The sequence below is a fragment of the Acipenser ruthenus genome, chromosome 7, assembly GCF_902713425.1.
Source record: "Acipenser ruthenus chromosome 7, fAciRut3.2 maternal haplotype, whole genome shotgun sequence".
Taxonomy (NCBI): domain Eukaryota; kingdom Metazoa; phylum Chordata; class Actinopteri; order Acipenseriformes; family Acipenseridae; genus Acipenser; species Acipenser ruthenus.
The window spans coordinates 48999630-49016724 of NC_081195.1; the positions used below are offsets into that span (position 1 = coordinate 48999630).

The 17095-nt window shown below is 35.7% G+C and overlaps 1 protein-coding gene and 1 long non-coding RNA gene across 2 annotated transcripts in view; both read left to right on the forward strand.

The window, feature by feature from the left end:
- Nucleotides 1-351: 351 nt before the first annotated feature.
- Nucleotides 352-2343, forward strand: LOC131737529 (uncharacterized). The gene is made up of 3 exons (XR_009329176.1): nucleotides 352-391; nucleotides 560-577; nucleotides 2324-2343. It is a non-coding gene; the product is annotated as an uncharacterized LOC131737529 (long non-coding RNA).
- Nucleotides 2344-4047: 1704 nt separating this feature from the next.
- LOC117416193 (mucin-2) overlaps nucleotides 4048-17095 on the forward strand; it is a 37053-nt gene continuing 24005 nt past the window's right edge. The window contains exons 1-8 of the mRNA XM_059027196.1: nucleotides 4048-4066; nucleotides 5404-5805; nucleotides 7146-7589; nucleotides 8930-9373; nucleotides 10714-11157; nucleotides 12498-12917; nucleotides 14258-14677; nucleotides 16018-16437. Of these exons, the coding sequence (XP_058883179.1) occupies nucleotides 5436-5805; nucleotides 7146-7589; nucleotides 8930-9373; nucleotides 10714-11157; nucleotides 12498-12917; nucleotides 14258-14677; nucleotides 16018-16437 (2962 nt within the window). The 5' untranslated portion in view covers nucleotides 4048-4066; nucleotides 5404-5435. The remainder of the gene's footprint in view (nucleotides 4067-5403; nucleotides 5806-7145; nucleotides 7590-8929; nucleotides 9374-10713; nucleotides 11158-12497; nucleotides 12918-14257; nucleotides 14678-16017; nucleotides 16438-17095) is intronic.

Below are 17095 nucleotides of genomic sequence, written 5' to 3' on the forward strand. Positions count from 1 at the left end.
CTTAAAGAAAAAGAACGCTAAGTAATTATTGTTTCTAAGTCGTATTTTCTAGCAAGTCTTCAACATTTCAGGGTATTGTTTCAAGTTGTTTATTAAGGCATCATCAGATGGCTACAAAGTAGCAGTTTTTCAGACCTTTATGATACAACCTAGATTCAATTAAAAATGATTTTTATAATAACTTTTATCAATAAATCTTGTGGTGTTGTGCTGATGTGATTCATTATTGGTATTACCAGCAGCGCAAACCACTTCTTTTTAGTTGTCTTGAGCAAAATATGTATGAATTTCACTGACCTGTTGTTTATTTTCTTCTTTGTCACATTTATTAATACAATGTTCTTCCTTTGTACAGGAACAACTGCAAGGCCAACTGTTGTAACTATGATAGGTAACTATTACAATAAAAATATTTAATCAATCCCAATACAGTGCAATTTAAAAAGAAACATTTGTAAAAATAATTATACTTTTGCTACATCTTGTTTAAGCAACAAAAATGTGTGCATGAATGCCTGCCTTAATCAATTGTTTTATCTTTTTTTAATTTCTGTAACAGGATCTACATCCACTATAGGTAATGTATATATGTTTTCATACATGTCTGCTTCACAAAGAATTAAACAAAAAAAACTGTTTAACATTTTTGTGGCATATTTTGAGGAGAGTAAACTTGGAGCTTGTCTGTATTTTTTTTTGTGAGGAGAATAAAATAAGTGTTATAAATTACAGACAATGTTAGCTTTTGCAAACATTATTTATTCTATGAATTTACAATAGGTAATTAACCCTGTGCACAATATTTGAATACAAATACATAAACTATTTTTTATAACAAAGTATGTTTTGTTTTTTTTCTCAGGCACACCAGACAAATATATCAATGGTGTGACACATTTGGACACATAAACAGGAAAAAAGAGGGATTTAGTGATACCCCCATATACTGCGTGATTTCTAAATTTTAAAGGGGGGTGGGGTTAGTTGGGAATTCAATGCAGAGTAAAGGATCGAAATGCCATTAGTTATTTTTCAGAAACAAAAACAAATCTTTTTTTAAATATTATTTTTTTTAAAAATTAATATTCAAATATTTGACTTAAATAGTAAAAAAAAAGAGTCAGTTTTCAAATACATGACTTAATACCAACGTTATATTAAAAATAACTTTAAAGTTATGTAGACATATTTCATATACTGACACTAACATGTAAAAATAACATATGCATATATAAATATGAATGTATCTTAAATAAGGAACATTAAACGTTCCCAGAAGAATTTATGGTGTTTTCCGTGAAGCATGTTGTCAGTGGAAAGGCAGTAGGAACAATGGATATTAGCAAGACAGATATTTCACATATTTAAAGCGGGAAACGTGTTACGGACAAGATAATATTTTCATAGAACTATTAATACATTTGTAATGTGCTTTCCATGATGGAGCTCTGCTAACAGTAAGTTAAGCAGCGGCACGACTACAGCATAAAATACATAAACTAACTTGAGATCAAAAGGCAGTCAACAAATGTGATTTAACAGTTTATTTACAGAAAAAGAAAAAAATGCTCGATCGAAAAAAAAAAAAATTGGAGCAATCAAGAAAATAGAAAAGACTTTTTGGAATATTTAATGTGTATATACAACCCAATTGGGATCGTGTTGACCGTTGGTTGGTTCCTCTGTCAATCTTACCATGCAGCGACCAACGAGAACCAGCGAGGAGTTTTTTTTTTTTTTTGCTCAATAAGCCATTTTAAACAGAATAACTGGAGCCCTGTGAAAATCTTTTTTTATATAATTGATCGTTTTATTTGGGGAAGAATTATTTCATTTTATCCGTTGAAAATGGGCTTTCTTAACACAGCAGGAAGGCAGAATATAAACCCAGTACAATTATTTGGGAAATTAAAAAAAGAAAAATCCTGTAAAATTATTTGTGGCAATAAAACTATTTGAACTGAATCTCACTAGTCTAAATTATTTGACAGAGGCTGGGTTGCAAAAAATAAGTAAGCAGGACAAAAGAGTGAAGCGGGGATTATTGAAACAGGTATTGCACAAGCCCATATGACCGACAGAGCTATTGCACATGTGCATATGACCAAGGAATGCATTTTTCAAAGGGATGCATTTTCTGACGTTACACCATCAACATGTCTGTCCTGGGCAAATGAACAAGCCTTAATCGAGCCCTGTTAAAATATGACATCAATCTATAACATTTTATTGTTTGCTTTTAAATTTGAAGCTTATATTTTATAACATGTTGATGTTTCTTTCAAAATAATTTAAATAATGAATCCCTTTCTATTTTCAACAGTAACATCACCACAAGTGCAAGCAACAACAACAGGTACTTGGAATTGTAGAGTTGAATGGAAATTGCTCTTAAGCACTCTTTCCCTTGTATGATGGCCCTACTAACTAAACTAACTAACTAACGAAAGTCAAGTTCTAAAAATATCTGCAAAAATGAGTATTTATTTCCATGATTTTATAATAGGTATTTAAAAATAAAAAAACACATTGACAATTTTTATAGCTAAATGCATTTGTTTTTGTCCCTAGTAACAACAGGAAAAGTTATCAAAGATGAGACACATTTGGAGTTTATGAAATTCAGAAACAAAAAAAAAGGGGGGAAAAAATGAAATACAGTGGGATTAAGCAGAAAAATGTAATTGTTATTGCCGTCTGGGATGCAATCTCCTTCAAAGGGGATATAGTGGAGCGGTTGTACGTATGTACATATGTCACACATCACCTTTTTTTTTTAGAGAACTGCTTATCCAGTTGTCATGAAGCTTGGTATTATCATTATCGATGTTAAGTTTAGGATATTGAATCCTGCAAATATACAGGGGTGTCTGTCTGTTCATCTGCATGTCGCTTTTACGTACATTTGGAGAACCGCCTGTATAATTATCAAAAAACTCAGTATTAACAATATTTAGCATAAGTTATTGATAATATCAGGTTCTGGAGAAATATGGGGTTGTCTTTATGTCCATTCGTCCACCAGTCTGTATGCCACACTTACATTTTTGTATTAATCTGGAGAATTGATTTATAGAATTGTGATTAACCATTGAATTGGTAATTGTTATTGTATACTATTCTGTAATGCACTTTACATATGCCAGGGTCATCAACCTTTTCATCATTCCGATGCCTCTAATTTATGAATTCACAGCCGTGGCAGGGGATGTGCAGTATGTTTCTGGCATACTTATTTCCATTTTGTAAAACCTTTTTAACCTGTTGATCTGGTGGTCTCAAAGTAGCCCGCTGTCCAATTTTCAAAACCAGTATATTTCTGAGAGACCCAAGAATGAATGCTATGGGAGTGTTTATGTCAGCATTGATTTGCACAACCGTAACAGACAGTGGCTGATCTTGAACTTGCAACGACACACTTTCCAACCAACGTACAAAACAGCCAGGCGTGCAATTAAAGGGGATTCCGACTTTCTTCATAACTTAAGCTAATAATGTTACTTCAAGGTTTCATGACAATTAAAAAAGGTCGTTCTCCAGATACAGTTCATAATAATTTTAAAATTAGATTTTGTTTCTTAAGTTTTTCAAAACTGGGCTTTGTAGTTTACCTAGTACAGTACAGTAAAAACTCCCATCCATGTGTTTGTTTTCTTTACAGAGCCTCCATGTTCAGGGAGATGGTCAGAATGGATGAACACGATGAAACCAACTTCTGTAAATGATGGGGATTTTGAGTCAGTAAACAACTCCACATGTACTAATGGAATTGAAAACATTCAGTGCCAATCTACTACAACTGGTTCTGCTGTGCAAAAAGTGACATGTGACAAAGACAAAGGGTTAATTTGTTATAATAGAGAGCAAAATAATAATCAGTGTAATGATTATAAGATAAGAATTTGTTGTGCTGCCATTACTCCTTCAACAACTACGACAACTGGACCTGAAACCACAACACCACCACCACCAACAACAACAGCAACAACAACAACAACAACATCAATAACAACGGAAACCACAATACGAACACCACCACCAACAACAACAACAACAATAACACCAGGTAAAATATCTAATTCACGTTTCAGCTGAATTTTACTTAAGCGATCTTCCCCTTGTATGATGGCCGTACTGTCTGGTGGCTGACAGCAATGGGAGTTATACATACCGAGACATAGACAAGGTTTCTAATGAAAGTAAGGTTCTAAAAACATTTGTAAAAATGATTGTTCATTTCCATGATTTTACAATAGGTAATTTAAATTGTGCATAAGGTTTAAAAAGAAAATACATGAACTATTTTCATAGCTAAGTATTTTCTTTCCCCCAGTAACAACAGTAAAAGTTGTCAAAGACGAGACACATTTGTACTTCAAGAAATTCATAAACAAAGGAAAAAAAAGGCAATACAATGGGCTTAAGTAGAAAAACAAAATTGTTATTCCTGTCTGGGATGAATTCTCCTTCGAGGGGGATATAGTGGGGTGGTCATTCGTATGTCACATGTCACCCTTTTTTTGAGAACTGCATATCCAATTGTCATGAGACTTGGTATTATCATTATCTAGGTTAAGTTTACAATATCGGATCCTGAAAATATACAGGGGTGTCTGTCTGTGCATCTGCATGTCACTTTTACGTACATTTGGAGAACCACTTGTGCAATTATCAAAAAACTCAGTATTAACACTACTTAGCATAAGTTCTTGATAATGTCAGGTTCTGGGGAAATATGGGTTTTCTTCATGTCCTTTCGTCCACCAGTCTGTATGCCACACTTACATTTTTGCATTAATCTAGAGAATTGACTTATAGAATTGTGATTAAACATTGAATTGGTAATTGTTATTGTATACTATTCTGTAATACACTTTACATACGCCAGGGTCATCAACCTTTTCATCATTCCGATGCCTCTAATTTATGAATTCACAGCCGTGGCAGGGGATGTGCAGTATGTTTCTGGCATACTTATTTCCATTTTGTAAAACCTTTTTAACCTGTTGATCTGGTGGTCTCAAAGTAGCCCGCTGTCCAATTTTCAAAACCAGTTTATTTCTGAGAGACCCAAGAATGAATGCTATGGGAGTGTTTATGTCAGCATTGATTTGCACAACCGTAACAGACAGTGGCTGATCTTGAACTTGCAACGACACACTTTCCAACCAACGTACAAAACAGCCAGGCGTGCAATTAAAGGGGATTCCGACTTTCTTCATAACTTAAGCTAATAATGTTACTTCAAGGTTTCATGACAATTAAAAAAGGTCGTTCTCCAGATACAGTTCATAATAATTTTAAAATTAGATTTTGTTTCTTAAGTTTTTCAAAACTGGGCTTTGTAGTTTACCTAGTACAGTACAGTAAAAACTCCCATCCATGTGTTTGTTTTCTTTACAGAGCCTCCATGTTCAGGGAGATGGTCAGAATGGATGAACACGATGAAACCAACTTCTGTAAATGATGGGGATTTTGAGTCAGTAAACAACTCCACATGTACTAATGGAATTGAAAACATTCAGTGCCAATCTACTACAACTGGTTCTGCTGTGCAAAAAGTGACATGTGACAAAGACAAAGGGTTAATTTGTTATAATAGAGAGCAAAATAATAATCAGTGTAATGATTATAAGATAAGAATTTGTTGTGCTGCCATTACTCCTTCAACAACTACGACAACTGGACCTGAAACCACAACACCACCACCACCAACAACAACAGCAACGACAACAACAACAACATCAATAACAACGGAAACCACAATACGAACACCACCACCAACAACAACAACAATAACACCAGGTAAAATATCTAATTCACGTTTCAGCTGAATTTTACTTAAGCGATCTTCCCCTTGTATGATGGCCGTACTGTCTGGTGGCTGACAGCAATGGGAGTTATACATACCGAGACATAGACAAGGTTTCTAATGAAAGTAAGGTTCTAAAAACATTTGTAAAAATGATTGTTCATTTCCATGATTTTACAATAGGTAATTTAAATTGTGCATAAGGTTAAAAAAAAAATACATGAACTATTTTCATAGCTAAGTATTTTCTTTCCCCAAGTAACAACAGGAAAAGTTGTCAAAGACGAGACACATTTGTACTTCAAGAAATTCATAAACAAACAAAGGGAAAAAAAGGCAATACAATGGGCTTAAGTAGAAAAACAAAATTGTTATTCCTGTCTGGGATGAATTCTCCTTCGAGGGGGATATAGTGGGGCGGTCATTCGTATGTCACATGTCACCCTTTTTTTGAGAACTGCATATCCAATTGTCATGAGACTTGGTATTATCATTATCTAGGTTAAGTTTACAATATCGGATCCTGAAAATATACAGGGGTGTCTGTCTGTGCATCTGCATGTCACTTTTACGTACATTTGGAGAATCACTTGTACAATTATCAAAAAACTCAGTATTAACACTACTTAGCATAAGTTCTTGATAATGTCAGGTTCTGGAGAAATATGGGTTTTCTTCATGTCCTTTCGTCCACCAGTCTGTATGCCACACTTACATTTTTGCATTAATCTGGAGAATTGACTTATAGAATTGTGATTAAACATTGAATTGGTAATTGTTATTGTATACTATTCTGTAATACACTTTACATATGCCAGGGTCATCAACCTTTTCATCATTCCGATGCCTCTAATTTATGAATTCACAGCCGTGGCAGGGGATGTGCAGTATGTTTCTGGCATACTTATTTCCATTTTGTAAAACCTTTTTAACCTGTTGATCTGGTGGTCTCAAAGTAGCCCGCTGTCCAATTTTCAAAACCAGTTTATTTCTGAGAGACCCAAGAATGAATGCTATGGGAGTGTTTATGTCAGCATTGATTTGCACAACCGTAACAGACAGTGGCTGATCTTGAACTTGCAACGACACACTTTCCAACCAACGTACAAAACAGCCAGGCGTGCAATTAAAGGGGATTCCGACTTTCTTCATAACTTAAGCTAATAATGTTACTTCAAGGTTTCATGACAATTAAAAAAGGTCGTTCTCCAGATACAGTTCATAATAATTTTAAAATTAGATTTTGTTTCTTAAGTTTTTCAAAACTGGGCTTTGTAGTTTACCTAGTACAGTACAGTAAAAACTCCCATCCATGTGTTTGTTTTCTTTACAGAGCCTCCATGTTCAGGGAGATGGTCAGAATGGATGAACACGATGAAACCAACTTCTGTAAATGATGGGGATTTTGAGTCAGTAAACAACTCCACATGTACTAATGGAATTGAAAACATTCAGTGCCAATCTACTACAACTGGTTCTGCTGTGCAAAAAGTGACATGTGACAAAGACAAAGGGTTAATTTGTTATAATAGAGAGCAAAATAATAATCAGTGTAATGATTATAAGATAAGAATTTGTTGTGCTGCCATTACTCCTTCAACAACTACGACAACTGGACCTGAAACCACAACACCACATGAAACCACAACACCACATGAAACCACAACACCACCACCACCAACAACAACAGCAACAACAACAACAACATCAATAACAACGGAAACCACAATACGAACACCACCACCACCACCACCACCAACAACAACAATAACACCAGGTAAAATATCTAATTCACGTTTGAGCTGAATTTTACTTAAGCGATCTTCCCCTTGTATGATGGCCGTACTGTCTGGTGGCTGACAGCAATGGGAGTTATACATACCGAGACATAGACAAGGTTTCTAATGAAAGTAAGGTTCTAAAAACATTTGTAAAAATGATTGTTCATTTCCATGATTTAACAATAGGTAATTTAAATGGTGCATAAGGTTAAAAAAAAAATACATGAACTATTTTCATAGCTAAGTATTTTCTTTCCCCAAGTAACAACAGGAAAAGTTGTCAAAGACGAGACACATTTGTACTTCAAGAAATTCATAAACAAACAAAGGGAAAAAAAGGCAATACAATGGGCTTAAGTAGAAAAACAAAATTGTTATTCCTGTCTGGGATGAATTCTCCTTCGAGGGGGATATAGTGGGGCGGTCATTCGTATGTCACATGTCACCCTTTTTTTGAGAACTGCATATCCAATTGTCATGAGACTTGGTATTATCATTATCTAGGTTAAGTTTACAATATCGGATCCTGAAAATATACAGGGGTGTCTGTCTGTGCATCTGCATGTCGCTTTTACGTACATTTGGAGAACCACTTGTGCAATTATCAAAAAACTCAGTATTAACACTACTTAGCATAAGTTCTTGATAATGTCAGGTTCTGGAGAAATATGGGTTTTCTTCATGTCCTTTCGTCCACCAGTCTGTATGCCACACTTACATTTTTGCATTAATCTAGAGAATTGACTTATAGAATTGTGATTAAACATTGAATTGGTAATTGTTATTGTATACTATTCTGTAATACACTTTACATACGCCAGGGTCATCAACCTTTTCATCATTCCGATGCCTCTAATTTATGAATTCACAGCCGTGGCAGGGGATGTGCAGTATGTTTCTGGCATACTTATTTCCATTTTGTAAAACCTTTTTAACCTGTTGATCTGGTGGTCTCAAAGTAGCCCGCTGTCCAATTTTCAAAACCAGTTTATTTCTGAGAGACCCAAGAATGAATGCTATGGGAGTGTTTATGTCAGCATTGATTTGCACAACCGTAACAGACAGTGGCTGATCTTGAACTTGCAACGACACACTTTCCAACCAACGTACAAAACAGCCAGGCGTGCAATTAAAGGGGATTCCGACTTTCTTCATAACTTAAGCTAACAATGTTACTTCAAGGTTTCATGACAATTAAAAAAGGTCGTTCTCCAGATACAGGTCATAATAATTTTAAAATTAGATTTTGTTTCTTAAGTTTTTCAAAACTGGGCTTTGTAGTTTACCTAGTACAGTACAGTAAAAACTCCCATCCATGTGTTTGTTTTCTTTACAGAGCCTCCATGTTCAGGGAGATGGTCAGAATGGATGAACACGATGAAACCAACTTCTGTAAATGATGGGGATTTTGAGTCAGTAAACAACTCCACATGTACTAATGGAATTGAAAACATTCAGTGCCAATCTACTACAACTGGTTCTGCTGTGCAAAAAGTGACATGTGACAAAGACAAAGGGTTAATTTGTTATAATAGAGAGCAAAATAATAATCAGTGTAATGATTATAAGATAAGAATTTGTTGTGCTGCCATTACTCCTTCAACAACTACGACAACTGGACCTGAAACCACAACACCACATGAAACCACAACACCACATGAAACCACAACACCACCACCACCAACAACAACAGCAACAACAACAACAACATCAATAACAACGGAAACCACAATACGAACACCACCACCACCACCACCACCAACAACAACAATAACACCAGGTAAAATATCTAATTCACGTTTGAGCTGAATTTTACTTAAGCGATCTTCCCCTTGTATGATGGCCGTACTGTCTGGTGGCTGACAGCAATGGGAGTTATACATACCGAGACATAGACAAGGTTTCTAATGAAAGTAAGGTTCTAAAAACATTTGTAAAAATGATTGTTCATTTCCATGATTTAACAATAGGTAATTTAAATGGTGCATAAGGTTAAAAAAAAAATACATGAACTATTTTCATAGCTAAGTATTTTCTTTCCCCAAGTAACAACAGGAAAAGTTGTCAAAGACGAGACACATTTGTACTTCAAGAAATTCATAAACAAACAAAGGGAAAAAAAGGCAATACAATGGGCTTAAGTAGAAAAACAAAATTGTTATTCCTGTCTGGGATGAATTCTCCTTCGAGGGGGATATAGTGGGGCGGTCATTCGTATGTCACATGTCACCCTTTTTTTGAGAACTGCATATCCAATTGTCATGAGACTTGGTATTATCATTATCTAGGTTAAGTTTACAATATCGGATCCTGAAAATATACAGGGGTGTCTGTCTGTGCATCTGCATGTCGCTTTTACGTACATTTGGAGAACCACTTGTGCAATTATCAAAAAACTCAGTATTAACACTACTTAGCATAAGTTCTTGATAATGTCAGGTTCTGGAGAAATATGGGTTTTCTTCATGTCCTTTCGTCCACCAGTCTGTATGCCACACTTACATTTTTGCATTAATCTAGAGAATTGACTTATAGAATTGTGATTAAACATTGAATTGGTAATTGTTATTGTATACTATTCTGTAATACACTTTACATACGCCAGGGTCATCAACCTTTTCATCATTCCGATGCCTCTAATTTATGAATTCACAGCCGTGGCAGGGGATGTGCAGTATGTTTCTGGCATACTTATTTCCATTTTGTAAAACCTTTTTAACCTGTTGATCTGGTGGTCTCAAAGTAGCCCGCTGTCCAATTTTCAAAACCAGTTTATTTCTGAGAGACCCAAGAATGAATGCTATGGGAGTGTTTATGTCAGCATTGATTTGCACAACCGTAACAGACAGTGGCTGATCTTGAACTTGCAACGACACACTTTCCAACCAACGTACAAAACAGCCAGGCGTGCAATTAAAGGGGATTCCGACTTTCTTCATAACTTAAGCTAATAATGTTACTTCAAGGTTTCATGACAATTAAAAAAGGTCGTTCTCCAGATACAGGTCATAATAATTTTAAAATTAGATTTTGTTTCTTAAGTTTTTCAAAACTGGGCTTTGTAGTTTACCTAGTACAGTACAGTAAAAACTCCCATCCATGTGTTTGTTTTCTTTACAGAGCCTCCATGTTCAGGGAGATGGTCAGAATGGATGAACACGATGAAACCAACTTCTGTAAATGATGGGGATTTTGAGTCAGTAAACAACTCCACATGTACTAATGGAATTGAAAACATTCAGTGCCAATCTACTACAACTGGTTCTGCTGTGCAAAAAGTGACATGTGACAAAGACAAAGGGTTAATTTGTTATAATAGAGAGCAAAATAATAATCAGTGTAATGATTATAAGATAAGAATTTGTTGTGCTGCCATTACTCCTTCAACAACTACGACAACTGGACCTGAAACCACAACACCACATGAAACCACAACACCACATGAAACCACAACACCACCACCACCAACAACAACAGCAACAACAACAACAACATCAATAACAACGGAAACCACAATACGAACACCACCACCACCACCACCACCAACAACAACAATAACACCAGGTAAAATATCTAATTCACGTTTGAGCTGAATTTTACTTAAGCGATCTTCCCCTTGTATGATGGCCGTACTGTCTGGTGGCTGACAGCAATGGGAGTTATACATACCGAGACATAGACAAGGTTTCTAATGAAAGTAAGGTTCTAAAAACATTTGTAAAAATGATTGTTCATTTCCATGATTTAACAATAGGTAATTTAAATGGTGCATAAGGTTAAAAAAAAAATACATGAACTATTTTCATAGCTAAGTATTTTCTTTCCCCAAGTAACAACAGGAAAAGTTGTCAAAGACGAGACACATTTGTACTTCAAGAAATTCATAAACAAACAAAGGGAAAAAAAGGCAATACAATGGGCTTAAGTAGAAAAACAAAATTGTTATTCCTGTCTGGGATGAATTCTCCTTCGAGGGGGATATAGTGGGGCGGTCATTCGTATGTCACATGTCACCCTTTTTTTGAGAACTGCATATCCAATTGTCATGAGACTTGGTATTATCATTATCTAGGTTAAGTTTACAATATCGGATCCTGAAAATATACAGGGGTGTCTGTCTGTGCATCTGCATGTCGCTTTTACGTACATTTGGAGAACCACTTGTGCAATTATCAAAAAACTCAGTATTAACACTACTTAGCATAAGTTCTTGATAATGTCAGGTTCTGGAGAAATATGGGTTTTCTTCATGTCCTTTCTTCCACCAGTCTGTATGCCACACTTACATTTTTGCATTAATCTAGAGAATTGACTTATAGAATTGTGATTAAACATTGAATTGGTAATTGTTATTGTATACTATTCTGTAATACACTTTACATATGCCAGGGTCATCAACCTTTTCATCATTCCGATGCCTCTAATTTATGAATTCACAGCCGTGGCAGGGGATGTGCAGTATGTTTCTGGCATACTTATTTCCATTTTGTAAAACCTTTTTAACCTGTTGATCTGGTGGTCTCAAAGTAGCCCGCTGTCCAATTTTCAAAACCAGTTTATTTCTGAGAGACCCAAGAATGAATGCTATGGGAGTGTTCATGTCAGCATTGATTTGCACAACCGTAACAGACAGTGGCTGATCTTGAACTTGCAACGACACACTTTCCAACCAACGTACAAAACAGCCAGGCGTGCAATTAAAGGGGATTCCGACTTTCTTCATAACTTAAGCTAATAATGTTACTTCAAGGTTTCATGACAATTAAAAAAGGTCGTTCTCCAGATACAGTTCATAATAATTTTAAAATTAGATTTTGTTTCTTAAGTTTTTCAAAACTGGGCTTTGTAGTTTACCTAGTACAGTACAGTAAAAACTCCCATCCATGTGTTTGTTTTCTTTACAGAGCCTCCATGTTCAGGGAGATGGTCAGAATGGATGAACACGATGAAACCAACTTCTGTAAATGATGGGGATTTTGAGTCAGTAAACAACTCCACATGTACTAATGGAATTGAAAACATTCAGTGCCAATCTACTACAACTGGTTCTGCTGTGCAAAAAGTGACATGTGACAAAGACAAAGGGTTAATTTGTTATAATAGAGAGCAAAATAATAATCAGTGTAATGATTATAAGATAAGAATTTGTTGTGCTGCCATTACTCCTTCAACAACTACGACAACTGGACCTGAAACCACAACACCACATGAAACCACAACACCACCACCACCAACAACAACAGCAACGACAACAACAACAACATCAATAACAACGGAAACCACAATACGAACACCACCACCAACAACAACAACAATAACACCAGGTAAAATATCTAATTCACGTTTCAGCTGAATTTTACTTAAGCGATCTTCCCCTTGTATGATGGCCGTACTGTCTGGTGGCTGACAGCAATGGGAGTTATACATACCGAGACATAGACAAGGTTTCTAATGAAAGTAAGGTTCTAAAAACATTTGTAAAAATGATTGTTCATTTCCATGATTTTACAATAGGTAATTTAAATTGTGCATAAGGTTAAAAAAAAAAATACATGAACTATTTTCATAGCTAAGTATTTTCTTTCCCCAAGTAACAACAGGGAAAGTTGTCAAAGACGAGACACATTTGTACTTCAAGAAATTCATAAACAAACAAAGGGAAAAAAGGCAATACAATGGGCTTAAGTAGAAAAACAAAATTGTTATTCCTGTCTGGGATGAATTCTCCTTCGAGGGGGATATAGTGGGGCGGTCATTCGTATGTCACATGTCACCCTTTTTTTGAGAACTGCATATCCAATTGTCATGAGACTTGGTATTATCATTATCTAGGTTAAGTTTACAATATCGGATCCTGAAAATATACAGGGGTGTCTGTCTGTGCATCTGCATGTCGCTTTTACGTACATTTGGAGAACCACTTGTGCAATTATCAAAAAACTCAGTATTAACACTACTTAGCATAAGTTCTTGATAATGTCAGGTTCTGGAGAAATATGGGTTTTCTTCATGTCCTTTCGTCCACCAGTCTGTATGCCACACTTACATTTTTGCATTAATCTAGAGAATTGACTTATAGAATTGTGATTAAACATTGAATTGGTAATTGTTATTGTATACTATTCTGTAATACACTTTACATACGCCAGGGTCATCAACCTTTTCATCATTCCGATGCCTCTAATTTATGAATTCACAGCCGTGGCAGGGGATGTGCAGTATGTTTCTGGCATACTTATTTCCATTTTGTAAAACCTTTTTAACCTGTTGATCTGGTGGTCTCAAAGTAGCCCGCTGTCCAATTTTCAAAACCAGTTTATTTCTGAGAGACCCAAGAATGAATGCTATGGGAGTGTTCATGTCAGCATTGATTTGCACAACCGTAACAGACAGTGGCTGATCTTGAACTTGCAACGACACACTTTCCAACCAACGTACAAAACAGCCAGGCGTGCAATTAAAGGGGATTCCGACTTTCTTCATAACTTAAGCTAATAATGTTACTTCAAGGTTTCATGACAATTAAAAAAGGTCGTTCTCCAGATACAGTTCATAATAATTTTAAAATTAGATTTTGTTTCTTAAGTTTTTCAAAACTGGGCTTTGTAGTTTACCTAGTACAGTACAGTAAAAACTCCCATCCATGTGTTTGTTTTCTTTACAGAGCCTCCATGTTCAGGGAGATGGTCAGAATGGATGAACACGATGAAACCAACTTCTGTAAATGATGGGGATTTTGAGTCAGTAAACAACTCCACATGTACTAATGGAATTGAAAACATTCAGTGCCAATCTACTACAACTGGTTCTGCTGTGCAAAAAGTGACATGTGACAAAGACAAAGGGTTAATTTGTTATAATAGAGAGCAAAATAATAATCAGTGTAATGATTATAAGATAAGAATTTGTTGTGCTGCCATTACTCCTTCAACAACTACGACAACTGGACCTGAAACCACAACACCACATGAAACCACAACACCACCACCACCAACAACAACAGCAACGACAACAACAACAACATCAATAACAACGGAAACCACAATACGAACACCACCACCAACAACAACAACAATAACACCAGGTAAAATATCTAATTCACGTTTCAGCTGAATTTTACTTAAGCGATCTTCCCCTTGTATGATGGCCGTACTGTCTGGTGGCTGACAGCAATGGGAGTTATACATACCGAGACATAGACAAGGTTTCTAATGAAAGTAAGGTTCTAAAAACATTTGTAAAAATGATTGTTCATTTCCATGATTTTACAATAGGTAATTTAAATTGTGCATAAGGTTAAAAAAAAAATACATGAACTATTTTCATAGCTAAGTATTTTCTTTCCCCAAGTAACAACAGGAAAAGTTGTCAAAGACGAGACACATTTGTACTTCAAGAAATTCATAAACAAACAAAGGGAAAAAAAGGCAATACAATGGGCTTAAGTAGAAAAACAAAATTGTTATTCCTGTCTGGGATGAATTCTCCTTCGAGGGGGATATAGTGGGGCGGTCATTCGTATGTCACATGTCACCCTTTTTTTGAGAACTGCATATCCAATTGTCATGAGACTTGGTATTATCATTATCTAGGTTAAGTTTACAATATCGGATCCTGAAAATATACAGGGGTGTCTGTCTGTGCATCTGCATGTCACTTTTACGTACATTTGGAGAATCACTTGTACAATTATCAAAAAACTCAGTATTAACACTACTTAGCATAAGTTCTTGATAATGTCAGGTTCTGGAGAAATATGGGTTTTCTTCATGTCCTTTCGTCCACCAGTCTGTATGCCACACTTACATTTTTGCATTAATCTGGAGAATTGACTTATAGAATTGTGATTAAACATTGAATTGGTAATTGTTATTGTATACTATTCTGTAATACACTTTACATATGCCAGGGTCATCAACCTTTTCATCATTCCGATGCCTCTAATTTATGAATTCACAGCCGTGGCAGGGGATGTGCAGTATGTTTCTGGCATACTTATTTCCATTTTGTAAAACCTTTTTAACCTGTTGATCTGGTGGTCTCAAAGTAGCCCGCTGTCCAATTTTCAAAACCAGTTTATTTCTGAGAGACCCAAGAATGAATGCTATGGGAGTGTTTATGTCAGCATTGATTTGCACAACCGTAACAGACAGTGGCTGATCTTGAACTTGCAACGACACACTTTCCAACCAACGTACAAAACAGCCAGGCGTGCAATTAAAGGGGATTCCGACTTTCTTCATAACTTAAGCTAATAATGTTACTTCAAGGTTTCATGACAATTAAAAAAGGTCGTTCTCCAGATACAGTTCATAATAATTTTAAAATTAGATTTTGTTTCTTAAGTTTTTCAAAACTGGGCTTTGTAGTTTACCTAGTACAGTACAGTAAAAACTCCCATCCATGTGTTTGTTTTCTTTACAGAGCCTCCATGTTCAGGGAGATGGTCAGAATGGATGAACACGATGAAACCAACTTCTGTAAATGATGGGGATTTTGAGTCAGTAAACAACTCCACATGTACTAATGGAATTGAAAACATTCAGTGCCAATCTACTACAACTGGTTCTGCTGTGCAAAAAGTGACATGTGACAAAGACAAAGGGTTAATTTGTTATAATAGAGAGCAAAATAATAATCAGTGTAATGATTATAAGATAAGAATTTGTTGTGCTGCCATTACTCCTTCAACAACTACGACAACTGGACCTGAAACCACAACACCACATGAAACCACAACACCACCACCACCAACAACAACAGCAACGACAACAACAACAACATCAATAACAACGGAAACCACAATACGAACACCACCACCAACAACAACAACAATAACACCAGGTAAAATATCTAATTCACGTTTCAGCTGAATTTTACTTAAGCGATCTTCCCCTTGTATGATGGCCGTACTGTCTGGTGGCTGACAGCAATGGGAGTTATACATACCGAGACATAGACAAGGTTTCTAATGAAAGTAAGGTTCTAAAAACATTTGTAAAAATGATTGTTCATTTCCATGATTTTACAATAGGTAATTTAAATGGTGCATAAGGTTAAAAAAAAAATACATGAACTATTTTCATAGCTAAGTATTTTCTTTCCCCAAGTAACAACAGGAAAAGTTGTCAAAGACGAGACACATTTGTACTTCAAGAAATTCATAAACAAACAAAGGGAAAAAAAGGCAATACAATGGGCTTAAGTAGAAAAACAAAATTGTTATTCCTGTCTGGGATGAATTCTCCTTCGAGGGGGATATAGTGGGGCGGTCATTCGTATGTCACATGTCACCCTTTTTTTGAGAACTGCATATCCAATTGTCATGAGACTTGGTATTATCATTATCTAGGTTAAGTTTACAATATCGGATCCTGAAAATATACAGGGGTGTCTGTCTGTGCATCTGCATGTCGCTTTTACGTACATTTGGAGAACCACTTGTGCAATTATCGAAAAAACTCAGTATTAACACTACTTAGCATAAGTTCTTGATAATGTC